Source organism: Myotis myotis, unplaced genomic scaffold, assembly GCF_014108235.1.
Source record: "Myotis myotis isolate mMyoMyo1 unplaced genomic scaffold, mMyoMyo1.p scaffold_m19_p_18, whole genome shotgun sequence".
Lineage (NCBI taxonomy): Eukaryota > Metazoa > Chordata > Mammalia > Chiroptera > Vespertilionidae > Myotis > Myotis myotis.
Window position 1 is genome coordinate 37,165,380 of NW_023416322.1, and position 19,407 is coordinate 37,184,786.

At 48.1% G+C, this 19,407-nt stretch overlaps 1 protein-coding gene across 1 annotated transcript; it reads right to left on the bottom strand.

The window, feature by feature from the left end:
- Positions 1–893: 893 nt before the first annotated feature.
- Positions 894–14,847, bottom strand: CD53 (CD53 molecule). Its single transcript, XM_036343932.1, has 8 exons — positions 14,713–14,847; positions 8,282–8,361; positions 7,270–7,458; positions 6,744–6,818; positions 6,103–6,198; positions 3,924–4,004; positions 2,768–2,851; positions 894–1,716 (listed from the first exon to the last, which is right to left on the bottom strand). The coding sequence occupies exons 2-8, from the start codon at positions 8,342–8,344 to the stop codon at positions 1,645–1,647; spliced, it is 660 nt and encodes a 219-aa protein (XP_036199825.1). The 5' UTR covers positions 8,345–8,361; positions 14,713–14,847; the 3' UTR covers positions 894–1,644.
- Between the last annotated feature and the right edge of the window lie 4,560 nt (positions 14,848–19,407).

The following is a 19,407-nucleotide window of genomic DNA, read 5'->3' on the forward strand; positions in this document are numbered from 1 at the left end:
ACTCTTACACTAAACTAGAGGCCTTTGGGGGTCTCTGACTTAAAAGAAAAAAGATCTCTACTTAAACTCCCCACCTTAAGTGGACACTGAAATTTGCCTCTTGCACTTTATGTGCTATGAGCCATGAAAACTGATACCCACGTTGACCTGGTTTGGCAAACGCCCTCAAATTTCTTTTACCTCTCTGGTTCACACCATCAGTAGGTCTCTGGCTTGTGGATTCCTTATTTTATTTCTAGCACAACAGTGGTCCTCATAAAATGTTTCAAAGCTTTAATCTAGCATTTTAGTTGTTTATAATGGGAAGTTTAGTCTAGTAATATTGTCTGTTGTCTTACCAGAAATAGAACTCCTTTCTTAATCTATTTGTATATTTATTATTTTAGAAAATTGTCTATAGCACTTACATTTAAAAAAGTGATTGGCCTAAATTTTAAAAATCATATTCTGTTGCAGGCTTTAAAATCTTAACTGTGTATCTGAGGTTATGGCCCAATTTTTATTTATAGTTAATTTGTACATTTTTTTTCTCTCTTTTTCTGACTTGATCAGGCCAAAGGTTAATAAAGGAAAATATATAGATTATTAAAATATAACGTGATAAGATCTATGAAGTTTCTATGAGTGTGTTAGTTATGGAGGTGAACACAGGAGACATTTTGTCAATATTTAAATGGGCACGTGTATGTAAAGTTGTCAGCACATTGTCTCATACTTGGAAAGACCTCAATAGATATTAAACTTTATAGTACTCGGGAAACTTTCCTTAGATAAAGGGGAAGGTAGGAATTTGTTATGCAGCAATAGATAACTAGTATTCCTGGCTTGCTGGTAAGGCAATCAGTATGATTCATGGAACATGCATTTGAGATATAGGAATGGGAACATAGTGATTGAGATCATATGCTATTTTATTTATTAAAGAGTTAAAATAGCTCATTAACAAAACCTTATGTGATAAAGAAAAAATATCAGAACTCTTCTGAATGTGAGTATCATCTGAACCACCAGAGATACTGGTCCTGGTGAGTTCTTCCACACTTATGTAAATCAAAGGCTAAGAGATTGGCTGAACTCGGGATATGAATAACTGCATAGTTTCTTCTGGAAGGACAGAATGAATGAATATGAAATTGAAATGAAACCCCACTATTTGTGAAGTGAGAATACTCTGTCATTCCCGTAGCCAAGGCCCACAGACAATGATCCAGTAAGTCTGGCCCCAGACATCCCTTCAGCTTGTGTCTTTCTTGACTTTGGAGTGAAATGGGCATGATTTAGAGACTAGAGACCTGACAATGACAAGATGCAAAAATTCCAGTCCTAGACCCATCCTTTGAACTTGAGCCATTAGTGCCACAGGTTCTCTTGGTCTCTCGTGTCTGAAAAATGCTCAGGTATTAGTGTCACCACTTCGAGTGGCATGGCTGCCACCATGAGTGGGTGAATGATATCCTGCTTCCAGAGATGGGAAATGCCTGTCCAACACCCTCTTCTCCGGTTGTGTGAGAAAGGGGAAACAGGGAAGAGATGAGAGTGGGACAATGATGCCAGTCCGGGAGGTGATCATTTAGGCCTTCATGCTGTAGGTGGTTTTGGATTTCCAGAGATGAAATGAGTCTTTTCGGCAAAGGCAGTAGCAGGTCACAGCCCTAGGGCCTGGCTGGTTTTATCAATCTGGCAGTTCAGGGTCAGCGCAAAGGACATCCCCAACACCTAAGAAGAGTTGGGAAAATAGGAGATCTTTAACAGAAGAGGCCATCTCTCCCACAACCTCTGGCATCAGCCCCAAAGTAAAAGAAAGTATCCGTTATACTGAGACCATCTTTCCTGCTATTACTTTAAATTCCTTCTCTGGTGTTGTCTCCGTTAGCTTTAGAATGGCGGTGGGGAGACTAGTGGGCCTGACGCTGGCAAGACAGGAGTATAGAGTCTGGGGACATCTCTTGTCTCCTTAAGTCTTTAAGAAACCTTAAGAAGCCCTCCTGCTGGAACAGGCATGTTCTGCACAAGTCAGCGCCTCATGCAACCAGTCATCTCTCCCTATGCCAGTCCCTATGCCAGTGATGGCGAACCTATGACATGTGTGTCAGAGGTGACACGCGAACTCATTTTTTTGGTTGATTTTTCTTTGTGAAATGGCATTTAAATATATAAAATAAATATCAGAAATATAAGTCTTTGTTTTACTACGGTTGCAAATATCAAAAAATTTCTATATGTGACACGGCACCAGAGTTAAGTTAGGGTTTTTCAAAATGCTGACAGGCCGAGCTCAAAACGTTCGCCATCACTGCCCTAGGCTCTAATCCTCCTTGGTTTCCAAGCAGAGAAAATTGGTTTTTCTCTGAGCTCCTTGATTAAGTCTTAGCTAATCTGTGACATACCCAAAACACGTGGGTATAAAAATGGTAGAAATATCACATAATATAAGAGAAGACAAAACTCTCCCCAATTGATTCCTGCCTTGTCAAACTAAGCAGAGAAACAACAAGGAAATGAATTATAATTTTCATCATCAACTCCTGCTTAGCATATAAAGCCAATTTGTTTCAAGTCTGTCACAAGCTTTCCTCTTAAGGATAAGCTGGCCAGATAGCTCTCACAGCATCTTTTCTGTCTGCTTGAAATTGCTGGTAACATTATTTGCTACTTGACTTGTGGAGCTCACATTGATTGAGCACATTCTATGTAACTGGTACTGTTCAAAACTTTATAGGACGTAACACATTTAATCCTGAAAATAGTCCTCTGGTTAAGCTCTTACCTGGATCACACAGACACAGATAGTGATGATGCCGATATACAGGAAGTTGGACTGAAACCACGATTTTGCTTTTATGTAGCAACCCTAGAAAAAATTACAAGTACAAATGATACCACTGTATTATTCAGCTTTATCAAGAGGCTTATTTGGGGAGATAGTTGTCTTTTGCCTTATGCCAAGAGACTGAAGCCAGGTGTTATATTTTTATCTTCTTTATATATATAAAAATATAGTCATAAAGTAGAGAATATTGAACTGAAGATTTTTTGGGTGGTGTTATTATTACAATGATACCTTAAGTCTAAGTCTTAAACCCTCACACGTGAGTTCAACTAACTCCTGAAAGGTATGCCAGCAACGGATGTCCTTATGGTCTTTGAATATTTACTGCTGACTTGACATTAACAAACGGAAATGTAGGCAGTGCAATGCTAGGATTGGTTGCGTTTCAGCTTCTGCTTCAAAAGCCAGTAAACCCATCAGGGTCCTACCAAGCTCCAGGGCAGTCGCTGGTTGGTAGGTGTCCCAGTCTTTCTTCAGACACCTAAAAAATTCCAGAGATTTCCAAACAACCCCAAGAGTGGGTAACATGGGGTAACAGGACCTTAAGGACTTGGTTGAGCTGGAAGATGATTTTGGCTGCCTCTCTGGGCCTAGTCTGGAGGTCCGAATCAAGTTGGCAGGTTGTTTCAACAGTTGCGCCAACTCTGTCTCCCCCAACCTCTCACTCCTTCCCTTATGATTCATCTCACTAAGGGGCTGGATGCTGCCATCTCCAAGGAAAGAGGGCAGAGAAAGTGGTAGAGGGAGAAGCTTTTCTACCCCAACCTTACAGATTTCACTTTCAGCCATAAGGAGACCCACTTCTTGCTCAGGAGAAATCGACACATGATCCTCTGCCACTAGCACATACACTTCGCCCTCTAATGTAATAGTGTAGGGCAGCACGATTCTCCATGATGTCCCTAGTCTGAATGAGCTTTTTTTTGTTGTTTTGTTTTCTGATTTGTCTAGTTACCTGGGTTGTCTCCCTGGTCTATTTTGTTCAAGGTTCCCTGTTTCTGGCTGGGAGGACTAGGTCCCGCATGACTGGAGTTTCTAAGGTAATTAAACATTCTATTAAAGAGGCAATAACAGAAACGTTACCCCAAATTACCTTAACTTGTGGATCTTTAGGGCAAGTAGCTGGTGGGCCGCTGGTCCAATCACTTGTGCCATTTACACCACAACATTGCAGCTGAAAACCAAGCCCCCCAAAGATGCGATGGTTAGAAAGTCAACAGAATGAAAATGAGGGCCTTGGGGAAAAGTGGGCCCTTCATATCTGACTGAATAGCAGAAAATCCAGAATGGGCCTGACTACTACAGGTCCTGAGACAAAACGTTTTCAAATCCATCATACCGTTGCATTCACATAGACTCCTCAAAGTTGAGAGGGCACGTTCACTTCATTCACACTTTAGAGATCGAAAATTAGACACACAGGGGACTCTATAATGGAGGGGTCAGGCTGATCTACCTACACCCACCAACCCGTCTTGCGATCACAGAAAGTAAGACAATCAGACATTGGAAGCAATGAAGATGTCCTTTAGTAGGGGAACGGATAAATAAGCTGTGGTATATCCAGACAATGGAATATTATTTGGCACTAAAAAGAAATGGTCAAGCCAAGGGAAGACATGGAGGACCCTGAAATGCATATGACTGAGTGCAAGAAGCCAATTTGAAAAGACTATCGACTGTATGATTCCAACTATATGACATTCTGGAAAAGGCCAAACTATGGAGACAATAGAAAGATCAGTGGTTGCCAAGGATGGGAGTAGGACGGGTGGGGAATGTGCAGCCTGCGGGCCATAGAAAGCCTGTGAAATCATTTGGTCTGGCCCTGCCAAGGCATTAGGGGTGAGTTTATTAAATGTTGGACCACATACAGCAAGCTAATTTTTTTTAAGTAAATGTTTTATTTAGATAAAATGGTAAGCAGGCTAATTTTTAAGTTGATAATTTTGTATGGCCCATGAAGGATGTTATAAATATCCAATGGCCCTCGGCAGAAAAAAAGGTTCCCCACCCTGGAGTAGGAGGAGAGATAAACAGGTGGAGCACAGAGGAGTTTCAGGGCAGTGAAATTACTCTGTGTGATACTATAATGACGGGCATATGTCATTATACATTTGTCCATGCCCATAGAATGCACAAGACAGAGTGAACTCTAATGTAGACTATGGACTATGGGTGATAGCGATGTGTAAATGTAGATTGATCCTTGGTTTAAAAAAAAAAGAATTATTCTGTTGATAATGGGGGAAATGCATGTGTGGGGACAGAGGGTATATGGGAAATCTCTGTACCTCTCTCTGTTCTGTTTAAACCTAAAACTGCTCTAAAAATTTAAGTTCTTAAAAAAAGAGGCTATTATCTTTATATTGAGTGGGTAAGATGATGTAACATCTAGTATTTGCTTTAATATATTCTAGCAAAAAAAGCAGAGGGGATTAGCTGAGACAGTGGCAAAATATTAACTATTGAAGCTGGGTGATATGTACCCAGAGACCCATTTTGCTATTATTCTGTTTGTTTTTAGATATGCCAGAGAACTCTCCAGTAAAGAGACTTCTAAAGCGAATTGAAAAATAAAGAACTGGGGACTCAGAGAGGTTAAGTGATTTCCTCAAGGTCACCCAGCCCTGGTCTGGCTCTACTTCCTGTGCTGCTGCTTCTCCACACTGAGCAGGCACAGCAGGACCACGGCCCCACGTGGCCACAGTGGTGGTGTCTGCGACACAGATTATGCCAGTGCCAGGCTGGCTCCCTCACCCTTCTGTGCCCCCAACACACCAAGGCAAGGACGCAGAGTTAATGTGGGTATTCGTGGATGGGGAGGGGGAATGAGGAATGGCGTGCTGATGGGCTAGGTATCAAGCAGGATTTGGACTACTTAGGAATTCAAAAGAGATTTCTTGTATTATATCATTTCTGTTTTCAGGGAAATTTTGGAAAAGACGCACACTACTCTAGTATGACATGTTTGGGTCTTCCTTAGTAGGACGTAACCCATGAGCCTATCTGAGTTGGTGAAGGATGAGAGAGAGACTGTAGACAACCCGATTAATCTTCTTTATGTTATGACCCACAACGTAAATAAGATTACCCAAATGGCTTAAGGAAGAACCAAGGTGATTCTTGGCAAGCATATTCTGGACCTGCCCTAGGGGCAATGGGCCTTAGATTCTGAAACTCCCAGGAAAGGAAGTGCCTTTTCGCCTCCAGGGACCGAGGTTGGAGAACGAAGTCAGGGTTGAGCCGGGGAGGGGCCCATCTGCACTCACAAACTTCTGGATGGAGTCCCACGCCGCCCTGGTGCTGTTGTCCGCGTGGTATCGCTGGATGCTGTCAGTCAGGCCCTCCCGCACCGAATCGCTCAGCTGCACAGGGCGCATGCCAGCAGGGAGACAGTGTGAAAAGCAGGTGAGTTCAAGGAACAAGGACTTTCTAGGAGAGTTGAGCGGTCCCATTTGCCCCTCCCTTCCAAAGGGTCTCCTCAGAGCTACAGAAGGGAGGGGGGGAGGTCCTGGATATTTTTTTTTGCATGGGAAGAAGTGCTGAGGGTGAGATGGCACTGAAGGAGGAAGCGCACAGCGGTCACTAGTGCTTCCAGAACTCTTAAAGGAGGAAAGAGCCAGTCAGAGGCTTGGCTCTCAGGCACATTCTGTGTTGCCAACCCATGGAGCAAAGTAGGCTGGGGGAAGATAGACTTACTTCCACTCTTCTTCCTTCTTATCCTTCAAAGAACCACGCACATGCAATATCCTTCATGAATTTTTTTCATCTCCCCAATTATAATTAATCTCTTTCCTCCATCCTTCCACTTTCTTCTACCTCTAATTGTAGGACTTACTTTGTGCCAACTTCTTCTCCACGGCCCACTCCCCATGCTCTGCAATAGGACAAGGTGCTCTGTACAACTTACCTTCTGTTCATACACGAAGAGCAGGATGGCCAAGGTCACCTCAGCGAGGAGGATGATCAACAGCAGGACAAAGAACTGGGGCAAAGCAGAGACATGCTCACAGCACAGAGCCCAGTTCTTCCCCTATTCCCACTGCATCCTGGGAGCATCCAGTCACGTCTCCGCACAGGTGCAGGAGGTTCTTGTTCCTGCCGGTTGGGCCTTCACAAACCCCCTCTTGTCTTGTGAGGAAAATGTATTCTTTTCCTACAACTAGATTCCAAGACTCTAGAGGGCAGATCAGCACTCAGAAGAATCTAGCGACTAGATTCTCCATTAGTTAGTGACTCCGAAAATATAGACTGATGCCAGGAGGATTTAGGCAGGTGCCAACCTTATGCTTCTGAGATGCCAATCTCCTGCTCCTCTGATTCCCCTGTGCCCATAGGTGAGCTGCCAAAAAACATCTTGCTTGGGCCTTAAGTCATGAAGTCCCCCCTCCCCCCGACACACACTTAGGGCACCACCTCTCCTGCGAGAGACTCACCGACATAAGCAGGCACTTGTTCTCCTTGATGGAGCCCATGCACCCCAGGAAAGCAACTACCATGATGATGGAGCCCACGATGACAAGCACGTTGCCCAGCGTGAGGGAGGGGAGGTTGTGGAAGAGGGCCCCGAAGTTGTTGTGGACCAGGAAGTAGATCCCAAAGCCCAAAATGCAGCAGCCGCAGAACTGAAAGGAAGAATGCCACAGCATCCTGAGATAAAACATGGTCCTGGGGGATCTCCTCATATTCTCATTTACTTGAGATTAGAATCCCCTTTTGCCATTGGCTTCATCAGGACTCTGATGAACAACCTCTTTCCCCTAGAAAAGGGGTGGTCCCAGCTTCTTCCTGTGATGTCCCACTCAGGCCTCATCCTACCCATATCAGACACCAGGGGAAGCTCACTCCTGCGAGTAGCACAGTATTTTCAGGCTTCAGATTCCTACTCCTTGCCCCTCAGCTGCTTACACACGGTCTTCCCTTTGGAAACCACAGCCATGTTGAGTGGAGGCCCTGTTTCAGAAGTTCATCTTGCGAGGCAGAAAACTGGAGAAGCCAACTTCTACGAATGTTCTCATAGAAGCATGAGTACCAACTCATATCTGAAATTCATTGGCTAAGTTTGGTACAGTGAAACCTCCCCAGAGCTTTCCTTTCAATCAGCTCTTCTAAGATGTCCAGGGGGCACATAACATCTAGGAAAAGAGAGGCACTCAATACACAGTGAGGAGTCTCTGGTTTCTTACCCATAGATGTCAGCAGCGAGTTGTAATAACCTAAAGTCCCCAGAGAAACAGCATCCCCTGCCATTGATACCTTTCAATTATACTGTGGCAGGATGCCAAGAGGGGAGGAAAGTGTCATTCCCTTCTTCTTAGGCTAGGTAGACTGCACATGACGCAGGCGTGCATGAATTCTTTCCACACAATGCTCTTCAGCAGAGGAGAGAGTGGTAAAGCATACCTGGGCGGAGGCGAGCTCGGCCTTGCTCAGAAGAGGCTCACTTACCCAAAAGAGCAAGTTGAAGAAAAACAGGACATACTTCAGCAATTTCAAGCTGCTCATGCCCATCCTGGGATATTCTTGCACTAAAAAGGAGAAGGCAATAAAGACAAGGTAAGTGACCTGGTTCTGCAAGTTGGTTCCAAAGATCAGTGGGCACAAATATTCAGTTCAAGGATCTCTAGCATTACCTTGGTTTGGAGCTGTGACTCTTCTCTGGAAAGTTTCCCCAAACTTCCTGCTCTCTTAGTCTCTGAACTCAGGTACCAATTGGCTCCTATTGGACACTCACTTTTGCTTCAATTCATCAAGCTAAGGATGCTTAACATTGAATCAAGCACGGTAGGAGTAAGCAATAGAGCCAGGAGAGCAGGTCACAGTGTCCCAGTGCTCAAGGACTAGTGCCTGGGTACTTACTCAAGAAGGCAGCACTGAGGTCAGGGCGAGGCTGGTCAGTTAGCTGTGGACATGGCTGGTGCCTTGATCAGCCAGTCCCTTAAGTGCCCGGAGATGCACCTATACACTACATGTAGTCTACATACTTCTTCACATGGAAGTGGGGGAACATACTTATGCCTCATTTATTCTTTTACTGAAGACATTGATGGTGTTTTTTGTTCTAAGATGCTGTGGGAGAAGCAACTATAACCAAGCAGTCGCTACCCTCCAGGAGCTGTCAATCTTACAGCAGAGCTAAAACTAGCCAACAACTGACCCGTGGAACAATGAAAGAAGACAGCAATGAAAATGAAAACTTTTTTAAAATATGTATTTTTATTGATTTCAGAAGAAGGGAGAGGGAGAGAGAGAGAGAAACATCAATGATGACAGAGAATCATTGATCGGCTGCCTCCTGCATGCCCCCTACCGGGATCAAGTCCAAAACCCAGGCATATGCCCCAGCAGGGAATTGAACCATGACCTCCTGGTTCATAGGTCAACGTTCAACCACTGAGCCACGCTGGCCAGGCAAAACTTGAACTTTTCAAAAATAGATGTTTGTTTTTTGTTTTCCTTGATGAGGACATCAGTGTTCAAAGTCTAGTCCTCAACTCTAGAGATCCAGACACACAATTTTTAATTTCTCTCACTGGTAATGGGGCATAGATGAACTCAACGGCAACCACAGGTAATACCTTAATCAATAAAGAAAAAAATTAAAAATAAAACAAAACCTCAATGGCAAGAAAGCAAACAATGCCATTTAAAAATGGGCTAAAGAGCTGAACAGATACTTCACCAAAGATACGCAGATGGCAAATAAGTAAATGACAAAGCACTCTACTCCAGTAGTCATGCAGGAAATGTAAATTAAAACCACAATCAGGTACCAGGGCCCACCTCCTAGAGTGACTAAGAGAAGAGAAAAGGAAAACAGCCAAGCGTACCAAGGGTGGATGAGGATGTGGTGGAGCTGCGACTCACGCGCTGCGGGTGAGAATGGAAAAGGGTACATCCACTTTGAAAAACCGTTGGCCAGTTTAGTAAAAAGTGAAACATAACTCTTATCAGATGATCTAGCCATCCCACCCAAGGTCTTTACCCAAGACAAATGAACACATACGCCCATACACAGACTTGTACAGAAATGTTTCCAGCAGCTTTATTTGTAATAGCTCAAATCTGGAAATAATCCGAAGGTCCATCAATAGGTGAGGGGATAAATAAACCGCGGTACAACTATGTCATGGTGAACTACTCGGAAATGAGAAAGAATGAACTGCCAACACATGCTACCGCATAGATGAACTCAAAAATAATTATGGCACGTGAAAGAAGGTTGACATAAAAAAATACATACTCTATGATTCCAATTATATCAAATTTTAGAATGAAAACTAACCTATAGCAACAAAGAGCAGATGATAAATTGCTTGGGAGGTGGAGGTAAAGAGGAGGGGGAGTTAGGGAGGGCAAGAGAAAGGGTTGCAAAAGACCACACATATTCCTTGGGGAGTGACGCATGTCATCTTGACTGTAGGGACGGTTTCAGCACGTACACATGTGTCAAATGCCCTTGCTAATTTGCACCTGCCCATCTCTCCAAACTCGTGGCAACAGCCCCTGTCTTATACTTTAAAACTTAACAAGTGGCATTGACTATTTGTCACTACCCTTCCTTCCTTAGCTTGGCTCATGTGGTTTCCTGGAACTGCCCCTTTCTCTCTCTCTGACCCCTCAGTTTGGTTAGCAGTTAATCACCCTGAGACTCAGGTCACTTGTTGTCACTTTCCCAGGAAGCCTTCTCCGATTCTGTCTGATTCTTCGTGCCCAACCCTCACTCCCACAGGGTGACACTGTGCAGCTCCAGTATTGTACTGAGCACCTTGCTTTGTAATGATCCCTCCCGTCACTAGGATGGGAGCTTCTTGAGCGTAGGAGCTGGTTTATTTACCTTCGAACCCTCAAGGCCTAGCACAGAACCTGATTACTCTTAAAAATAACTGACTGTGCCCTAACCGGTTTGGCTCAGTGGATAGAGCGTCAGCCTGTGGACTGAAAGGTCCTGGGTTCGATTCCAGTCAAGGGCATGTACCTTAGTTGCGGGCACATCCCCAGTGGGGGGTGTGCAGGAGGCAGCTGATCGATGTTTCTGACTCTCTATCCTTCTCCCTTCCTCTCTGTAAAAAATCAATAAAATATATTAAAAAAAAAATAACTGTTGTATGAACAAAGGACTGGAATTTTCCTCCTTGACCCTAAATAATCCAGTGAGTGGAATGACCATGACATTGCAGCGTCAGGAGCCTTGGGCTTAAGATTTATTCTGCCAGTAAACTAATCTTTTGGGCACAGGCAAATAGCTTACCCCGAAGGAGATGAGGCCAGATGCTCCCTGGAGTCACCTCCTCCCCACCAACCTGGGATCCTGTGACAACTTCGTCAGGTCCCTGTCATCGCCTTGTCCACAGAGGACCCACTGAGGAGGTGCCCACAAACCTGGGGATCTCCCCACTGATTCTTTCCTTCGCAGGCGGGGGGTAGGACCTCTGCTTTCTCCCCTGGTTTTCCCACTTACTCACACTCACTTGAACTGAGGGAGAAAAGACGGCCATTTGGTGAAGATCAGCATTACTGGTACCACCGGCATGGATGGCCCCAGCTCTCCCGGAAACCCAGAGACCGCGCCACTCCCCCCCGCCCCCCCCTTCACTGCGATGGGCCAGTTATTGAGCTCCCGCCCCTTCACTCCTGCCAACCCCACCGCCTGGGAGACCCCACACCCTCCACAGTCAAGGTCGCCACACCCAGCCCCATGACCCAGGGCTCTGCAGAGTAATTCTATGACGTCAGTTTCCAGGAAAGCTCCGTGATTGAACTGCAGCCAGCTGTGGTCACCTCCCATGGCCCAATGTGGAGGCCACAGAGGAAGTTACCCTTGCTTTCCTCCCAGCAGAGCGCTGGGGCAGGTAGAGTCTTGTGGATTCTTGCTCAATCTCTCTCTTTGCTCTGACCCACACCTGCTCCCTCTAATCTGGTCTTGAGTTTAATCCAGTTTAGCGGTGGCTAAGGTTGGACGGAAGTCTTGAGAAACTATCCGTCCTTGATCTCCAGCCTTATCTGATCTGATCTTAGAGGCCAGTCTTGAGTCATAGCAAGACAGCCGTGGTGTCACACCGACTGTGACACTTATGAGATGTTAATAGGAGTTCCTCAAACACAAACAATAGGGAGCAAGAGGAATCAACTGGTCAAATAATTTTGGAAGTAAATGGGATTAAAAGACTGAGATTCTACCACAGAATCTTCTTTTAGGAGAACAAACCATGGGATCATTCTTTAATGCCTCTGTTTGCTTGTGATACAGAGTGAATATGGAGCCATGAGTTCAAATTCACTTGAACACCTTTCAAAGGATGTGAGATGTCAAAATCATTCCTCAACTAGTTCCGAGATGGGCAATGTCAAACAAAAGTTTGACAAATTAAACCTACATTAAATCTATGATCTTAAATTATTAAACATATTGATTTCAAATGACCTGGATTTGTAGTCAAGTTATATTTTTATTTTGCGTATGTTAAAACGCGCCGGAAATGCCTTTATGTGAGGAAGGAGCACCGTCCAGTGATGCCTATTTAGTGAGAAGCCGCTCAGCACCGCTGTCTCTTTCTCTGTGGCTTGGCTTCGGCGCTCGGCACCTGCAGGACAGCTGGGCCCCGGAGCTCCCCGAGGACAAGTGCCCAGTGTCTAGGCCCCGGTGAGGGGCCTGCCCCACACGCCCGCTCGGTACAGGAAGTGCCCTGGACTGAATAATGTGCGAGCATGAGCCAAACCACCGAACTGAATCAGCACCGCGCTTCCTGGAGCAGAAGCGGAGGGAGAGAGCGGCTGTAACCTCGCACTCAGCTCCACCCTCCGCTCTAACCGAGGCCAGATCCAGGTCGAGGAGGAAAGCATCTGCCTCTTGACCCTCACGTCAGCCCCCGTCTCATCCATGCTGCCACGTGGCCGTCTCCGGGGAGCTCCCCCTGGGCCCCCCCCAGGGCGAGGCCGAGGACCCGCCTGGCTACTGACCTCGCCTTCCACTCAGGGGCTGGGGTGCTAGAATCCAAGTAAGACAAAGAGATTTCCACTTCCCGGGGCCCCGCAGCCATGGCCTGTTACACCCCAGCCTGGCCTGCTCTCCCTTCTCGCATGCCTGGGGCGCACAGGTCTTGGGGCTGCGTTGCTGGGTTCTGTCTGGAATGCCATTACCCCAGTCTCCGTAGCGGACCCAGACTTCTCTGAAAAGGACCCCGAGCGGCCCCCCTCTCCCAGGGGGTCTTGGGCACGCTCCCCAACGCCTCCATTCTGTGCTCACTGTCCCACTTCCTGCCCTCCGTGCCAGACTCTACGAGCGCCTTGCACTTGAGAACCACACCCGTTAGCCGTGTCTCCAGCACCGAGCACAAGGCCCAGGCCCTGGGGGTGAGGCCAGGCACAGGCCTCGGCCGAGGTCTGAACCTTCTGAGCAGTCAGAGGTCAAACTGAGGACGGAAGGAACGAAGACCACAGTTTGACCTTCCCAGATGGTGTCTCCTGGGTTCCCAGAGGTGTCCTGGGGGGGGGGGGGGGGGCGGTTGTGAAGAGATGGGCTTCGAATCCTTCCCTGAGGTGTAAAGGCGCCCAATCCTTTCATTTTAAGGCTAAATATTGTTAACCGGCCCCCACAGGAAACCCCACAGGAAATCAAGTTTTAGCTCAGCCTCTGCGCCCATTCAACCGCAGTTTCAAAACAGGGCAGATTCGGGTGGCGATTGAGAAAGCAAAACTTCTCTGTGTAGCCAGCAGCTAAGATTCTGCTTTTGCTCAACTGGCTTATCTCCTCTGGGAGTTCCTTAGGACAGGGGATTGGCCGGACAAACACCCTCCCACCTTCCCAGCCCCTCCCTCACCCCCAGCATCTTCCGAAGCACAGTGTCTGGCCCCAAGCATTCCTAACTCCTGATTATTAAGTAACTTTGTTAAACAGTCCAGTGTTTATTTTTAAATTCAAGGTTCAATAGTCCCCGAGGTGCTTTGGGAATCGAACCCTCTGCCGAATGCCCACGGAGCATGGTCAGGTGGTTGGTCCCGAGGACTCTGCTCTGCCCGCCAGGAGGCACTCTTGCAGGTCCTGGAGGGAGAGAGCTCTAACGGTGCCCTGACCCCCAGCCGGTAAGGTGGCCACGGAAAGCCAAGACCGAAGCTTGGCTGGGCCTTTCTGAGTCCGCAAGACCCCGATCCTCAGTTATGGGGCGTGCCATGCCAAGTTCCACCGGTTGGCGCATGGCATATGTATGCGCAGTCACGTTTTGTACACCAGGGACATGTTTCTCTGGGGGAACTCAGGATCACAGTGCCCTTGCTGCCCTTTGAAAACCACCAGTCTAAGTGCCCCTTAGGGATGTCGCCTTTCGCCTGTGAGATACAGGAGCTGAACGCGTCCTGTGGGCCCGACCGAGCTGGGCGCTGGGGTCTGTAGTGATGGCTCTGAGGCCTCACAGTGGGAGCCACTGACTTGACTTTGGAAATTTCTCTCGCGAAGAAGACCTGCGCCCCCAGCTGCCTTTCCAAATGGCCCTGGCTGTTGGGTTGGTTCTCTGCTCACTTGAAAATCACCAGACCCATCTCCCAATGACCGACCGGGCCTGTAGGAGGTGGGCCCAGGGGCCTGTAGGAGTTGGCCCAGCTTCATCTCGCACAGGAGGTTCCAGGCGTCAGGAACGCCTGGCCCAAAGCGATCTCAGATCCTGGGAACCCAGTTCCTGAGAAGCCTTTCTGGCTGGTTTGCCTTCTGGGGGACTAGGATCTTGCCGATCTTTCTGCTTCCTGTGCAACATTTGTGAAACAGAAGCAGGTGACTGTAGGGTGACTAGAGTGGTGCCTGGCGGCTCCTGAGAAGACACCTTCCCCCATGTTACGTGGCTCAGGTCTCTGCTCTCAAGCCCAGACTGCAGTGTCCCCAATCTTACCTTCTGCGGGTGCTGCTCCTCAGTCCCCTAAGCAGATTTGATGATTGTCCTGGAGGCGCTGCGACAAGGCTGGTTGGCGACAAGGGTGCCCGGGGCTATCTGAGTAAAAGGAGAAGTGGAGGGGGAATAAATGTCATCACACTGCAAGGACAGGAAGCCCAGAGGAGGCGAGGGAGGAAGTGAGGCGGGGCCCGCCCCCTTGAGACTCAGAGATGCAGTCCTTCCCTGAGGCTTTTTAGAAATCTGCCCGCCCTGACCCGCCCAGATACCTGTACTGGCTTTTAGGAAACAGGAAAATGCCAAGACCAGGCTGGTTCAGGCATGAATCCGAGAGCACGGTGGGCGCTTGGGTGATGTGGGCATTATTATTTTTGTCTGGAAAAGCTCAATCAAGGTGGCAGCTCAGAATTACCCATGGATCTGTTTGAGAAGGAGTTTGGCCTCACCAGCAGTTTCCATTCAGGCAGACCGAGATCAGAGCGCAGGCCAGAAATCAATGCTTTAAAACATTTTCTAAGACTGAGATTTAGGGATGTCTGTTAAGCCTTCTCCCCACCTGCCCTCTGGCTGCCTTCTGGGAGCTCTCTAGTCTCCAGGTTGATGGGGTGCCGTTCCCAGACTTCTGCATCTCAGGCTGGAGGTCAGCCCTCAGGCACAATCCAAGGGACACAGTAGAAATGATGGGGTTCACAAAGGGAAACCCGGATTTAGAGCCCAAAGATCTGGGTCTCAGTCCCTGCTTCGTCTGTTAGCCGTGCGAGACCAAGCCGACCTCAGCCTCCCAGCTTCGGGTTATTAATTCTAATATAAAACAATAATAACAACAGGAAGGGAGCCACTTTAAATTGGAGCCGGAGCTGCCATCCTGGAGGGACTGCCTCGCTCGCATGTCTTACTCCTCAAACCTTTGGAATGATGGGACGGGGCCTAAAGCAACACTGTGTTCCAAACAACTGTCTGTGACGATAGCAGGAAAGCTAACCTGAGCACTGGCTGAAAGTTGAAGACATTCTTTACAAACAGCACCACAGCATCCTGGCCCGTGTGGCTCAGTGGTTGAGCTTCGTCCACGCACCAAAAGGTCTCCGGTTTGATTCCCGGGTCAGGGCACGTGCCCAGGTTGCGGATTCGGTTCCCAGTCGGGGTGGGGGAGTCTATGGGAGTCGTAGGGAGTCCTCTCTCACATCAATGTTTCCCTCTCTCTCTAAAATAATCAATAAAAACACATTAAAAAATGGCATCAGTATGTTGGCATATCTGTACCTATAGAAATTCCTTCCTTTTATGGGTGGACATGGTCCCCTTCCATTTTCTCATGAATACCCTTCGCCTCTTCCTCCTAATCAGAACCCTATCTGGGTTTCTGCCTGAATCAGTGCTACCCGAGGGCTGTTCTATTGGATCTCAAATAAATGCTTGTTGCCTCTCACTTTGGCCTTTTATTTTTAGGTTAACAGTAACATCTAATTATAACCCTACTGAATAGTTCCTGTTATACCCCATTTACAGAAGAAAAAATAGAGGCTCAAAAAAGGTAGCTACTCTCCTCAAGATGATACAACTAAGAAATGGCAGAGCTGGGGACTCAAGCTCAAGGTCACAATGAATGCTGTTCCAAGGACACTGATTGGTAGTTTTTGAGGATATGCTTTTGTGGAGAGAGAGAGAGAGAGAGAGATGGAGAGAGAGAGAGAGAGAGAGAGAGAGAGAGAGAGAACCATTGATATGAGAGAGTAACATCAATGCCCCGACCAGGGATTGAACCTGCAACCTAGGCATGCGCCCTGACCAGGAATCGACCCACAGAAGTGGCTATGATCTCCTCCTGACCCCCCTTACTGCCCCCCCCCTCCAGCCTTGACTGTACATCTCTAGCCCCTCCTCTCCATCAGCAAAGGACTGCACAGCCCTGGGACATGCATCAGGAACTCTAGGTCGCCGTGTCACCTTCCCTTTGCTTCTCCTCAGAAGGGGTCTAAGTCCGGACGCCAAGAGGCTCCTTTTGTTAGCCGCCCACTCCTGAGCCTCAAAGAACAAACGCGCCAGGGGGTGGCCATGCTAACGGGGGTGTCCAGGGCCCGGCAAGCGCAGGCACCCTTCCTAAGCCCAGGGAAGTCATTGGCAAATGTCGCTTTGAGGCGCCACTTACGGAAGAGAAGTCAGTTACAGAGACTCAGAGGCTTATTAAATGCAGGGCAGGGAGGTCATCCATGGGAGCTGAGGCCTTCCCTAAATGGCCCTCCTTCTCCCCCTCCTGGGCACACCAGCTCTCCCTGACCCACAGGACGCACATTTAGCCAAACAGGACCTCTGTGTTTTTGTATATTTTTCCAGAAAGAAAAATAAGGGAAGCTATAACGAAGGTCTAGTTAAAATAAGATACATGTGCTTGTTGAATAAAGACGTCTGTCAACAGAAGTCTTTATTCAAATAAAGTTGTAAATAGAACAGCAATAAATAAGATAGATAAAGCGGAACTGCTCGGGGAGGGGGGCGTAGGGGCAGGGCTCAGGCTGCTCACCCTCCTCCCCTCTTTGCTGGCTCCTTAGGCACCTTTGCCCAACTCTAAGGATGGGAAACCGTGGGTCCAGGTGGCCAGAACCCTGGTTCTTTGCGGGCGTCGGGGTTTAATGACAGCTGTGGGACCGGGCTGCGTCTCAGCTGCGAGACGGCCCAGGCTCCGTGTTCTGCTGCCAGGTCTCAGCGGAAGTAAGAAGCCAGTTCTGCACCCAGTGAGCCTCTTCCCATTTGGGAGGCTGACACAGTGGCTTCCCACAGACGGAGGGTGGGGAGGTGCTTTCCCAGCTGCAGCCGACCGTGCTGGCCACCGACATCCTGAGCCTTCGCCACCCAATTGGAGTCCATGAGCTCGTAGGAGGTGCAACGTGGCGCTGGGGGCTGCCAGGGGGTCAAGGGCTCTGGCATGTGCCCTGATGCACGACCCTCCCTCCCGGCCACACAGAACCAGACAGGGATCCCCTGGGAGCCCTGGTGTATGCAGGGAGTTCCTTATGCTCACCGGGCAAGGAGAAGGTGGTGTGGTGCAGGGGAGAGAGGCCTGGACTCAGAAACGGAAGTGCCAGATTCTAGTCTTTGTTCTATAATTAACCAGCGAAAGTCCACCCCAGGGGACCACTTCCCTCTCCGAGAGAGAAGAGAGACTGGCTAATTCGTACGTCCTCTCTGGGCCTTAAACAGTCTGAAGGTTTACTACTTTGTCATGTAAAACATGAATTCTTGCTACAGGACAGTTCAAGCAGAGTTACAAGACCTTTTTTGAAAAATATATTTTATTGATTTTAGAGAGGAAGGGAGAGAGAGAGAGAGAGAGAGAAACATCCATGATGAGAGAGAATCACTGACAGGCTGCCTCCTGCGCCCTGCCCGGGAATCAAACTGTGACCTCCTGGTTTATAGGTCAACGCTCAACCACTGAGCCCCGCTGGCCCCGCCCAAGACCTACTCTTTCCCGAGCTCTTCCTATGGGCCAGACTGCGCTGTCCTTGCTCTCACTTGGTGGCCATGAGACACGCCTGGCCTTTCGCCTTCGTAGAGGAGAAAGGCTGGGCTCGGTGAGCTAAGAAAGTGGCCGCGCCTGGGTTTTACACTTGCCCGTGAACAGAAGCCTGCTGTGCTATCCAGCTCCCCGGCTCCCCCTGAGCTAATCGGACACGAACACCTGCCACAGAAGAGTCTCTGACGGATGACCGAGAGCTGACTTTGACTTTCCTAGTTCACAAGAGGAGCAAGAATAGGGCAGTTGTCTCTTCATAAGGCCAAGCCTGAGAGTGTTTGCAGACACCCAGGGCGGCCTGTGGCATTTCCCAGCCTGGGCACTGAGGAACCCCCATGAATGGCCAACATCATCTCTCTGCTGAACTCAAAAGAAGAAGAAAGCTTCAATAGGGAAATTTAGGCAAGAGATACTCCCGTCCTGTAGGAGCCACACAAGGAGGCAGGCTCCCCTGCGAGTGTGATGCTGACCTCAGCTTCTCTGCTCTGAAGTCAACTCAGCTCTTCGGAGTTGCAGCAAGAACAAACACACGCCCACCACGCCGATGCCAGCAGCACGGGGTGGGTCCAAGCAAGAGCCTGGCGAAAGAGCTGCCCCCACCCCCCCAATTGAGTCGGACCCCACAGCAGCAGAGGAGGCAGAGGTTGGTGTGGGCCCTTTGCCCCGCCTCCTTTCCCCAAATCTCCATGTCCACTTCCAGGTCCTAGAGAGCAAAGGATTAGAGCATGCCAAGTCTACTCCAGTGGAAGGAACTGAAGCTCCATACATTTCTCATTTCTCTTTTTTAAGTTGAAGCCCTAAGACCTCTCCTCCTCCTCCTCCTCCTTCTTCCTTTTTTTAAAATGTATTTTTATTGATTTCAGAGAGGAAGGGAGAGGGGAGAGGGAGAGGGAGATAGAAACATCAATGATGAGAGAGAATCATTCCTTGGCTGCCTTTTGCACGCCCCACACAGGGGATGGAGCCCACAACCTGGGCATGTGCCCTGACCAGGAATTGAACCATGACTCCTGGTTCATAGGTCGATGCTTAACCACTGAACCACGCCAGCCGGGCTCCGCATTCTTGATGTATAATTAGCACCTTATAATTATGATTACTATTAATATGTTTGAACAAGTTTATTTGTGAGAGCAGTTTTAGGTTCTCAGCAGGAGAAAGTATAGAGTACAGGTCTGAGT

Bases quoted from the DNA above. Each gene is read 5' to 3' on its own strand.
- CD53 (XM_036343932.1), bottom strand. From the start codon at position 8,344: ATGGGCATGAGCAGCTTGAAATTGCTGAAGTATGTCCTGTTTTTCTTC. The intron at 7,459-8,281 runs GTAAGTGAGCCT...TCTTCCTTTCAG, and splicing joins TCTTCAACTTGCTCTTTTGG to TTCTGCGGCTGCTGCATTTT. The intron at 6,199-6,743 runs GTAAGTTGTACA...CGCCCTGTGCAG, and splicing joins TCTTCGTGTATGAACAGAAG to CTGAGCGATTCGGTGCGGGA.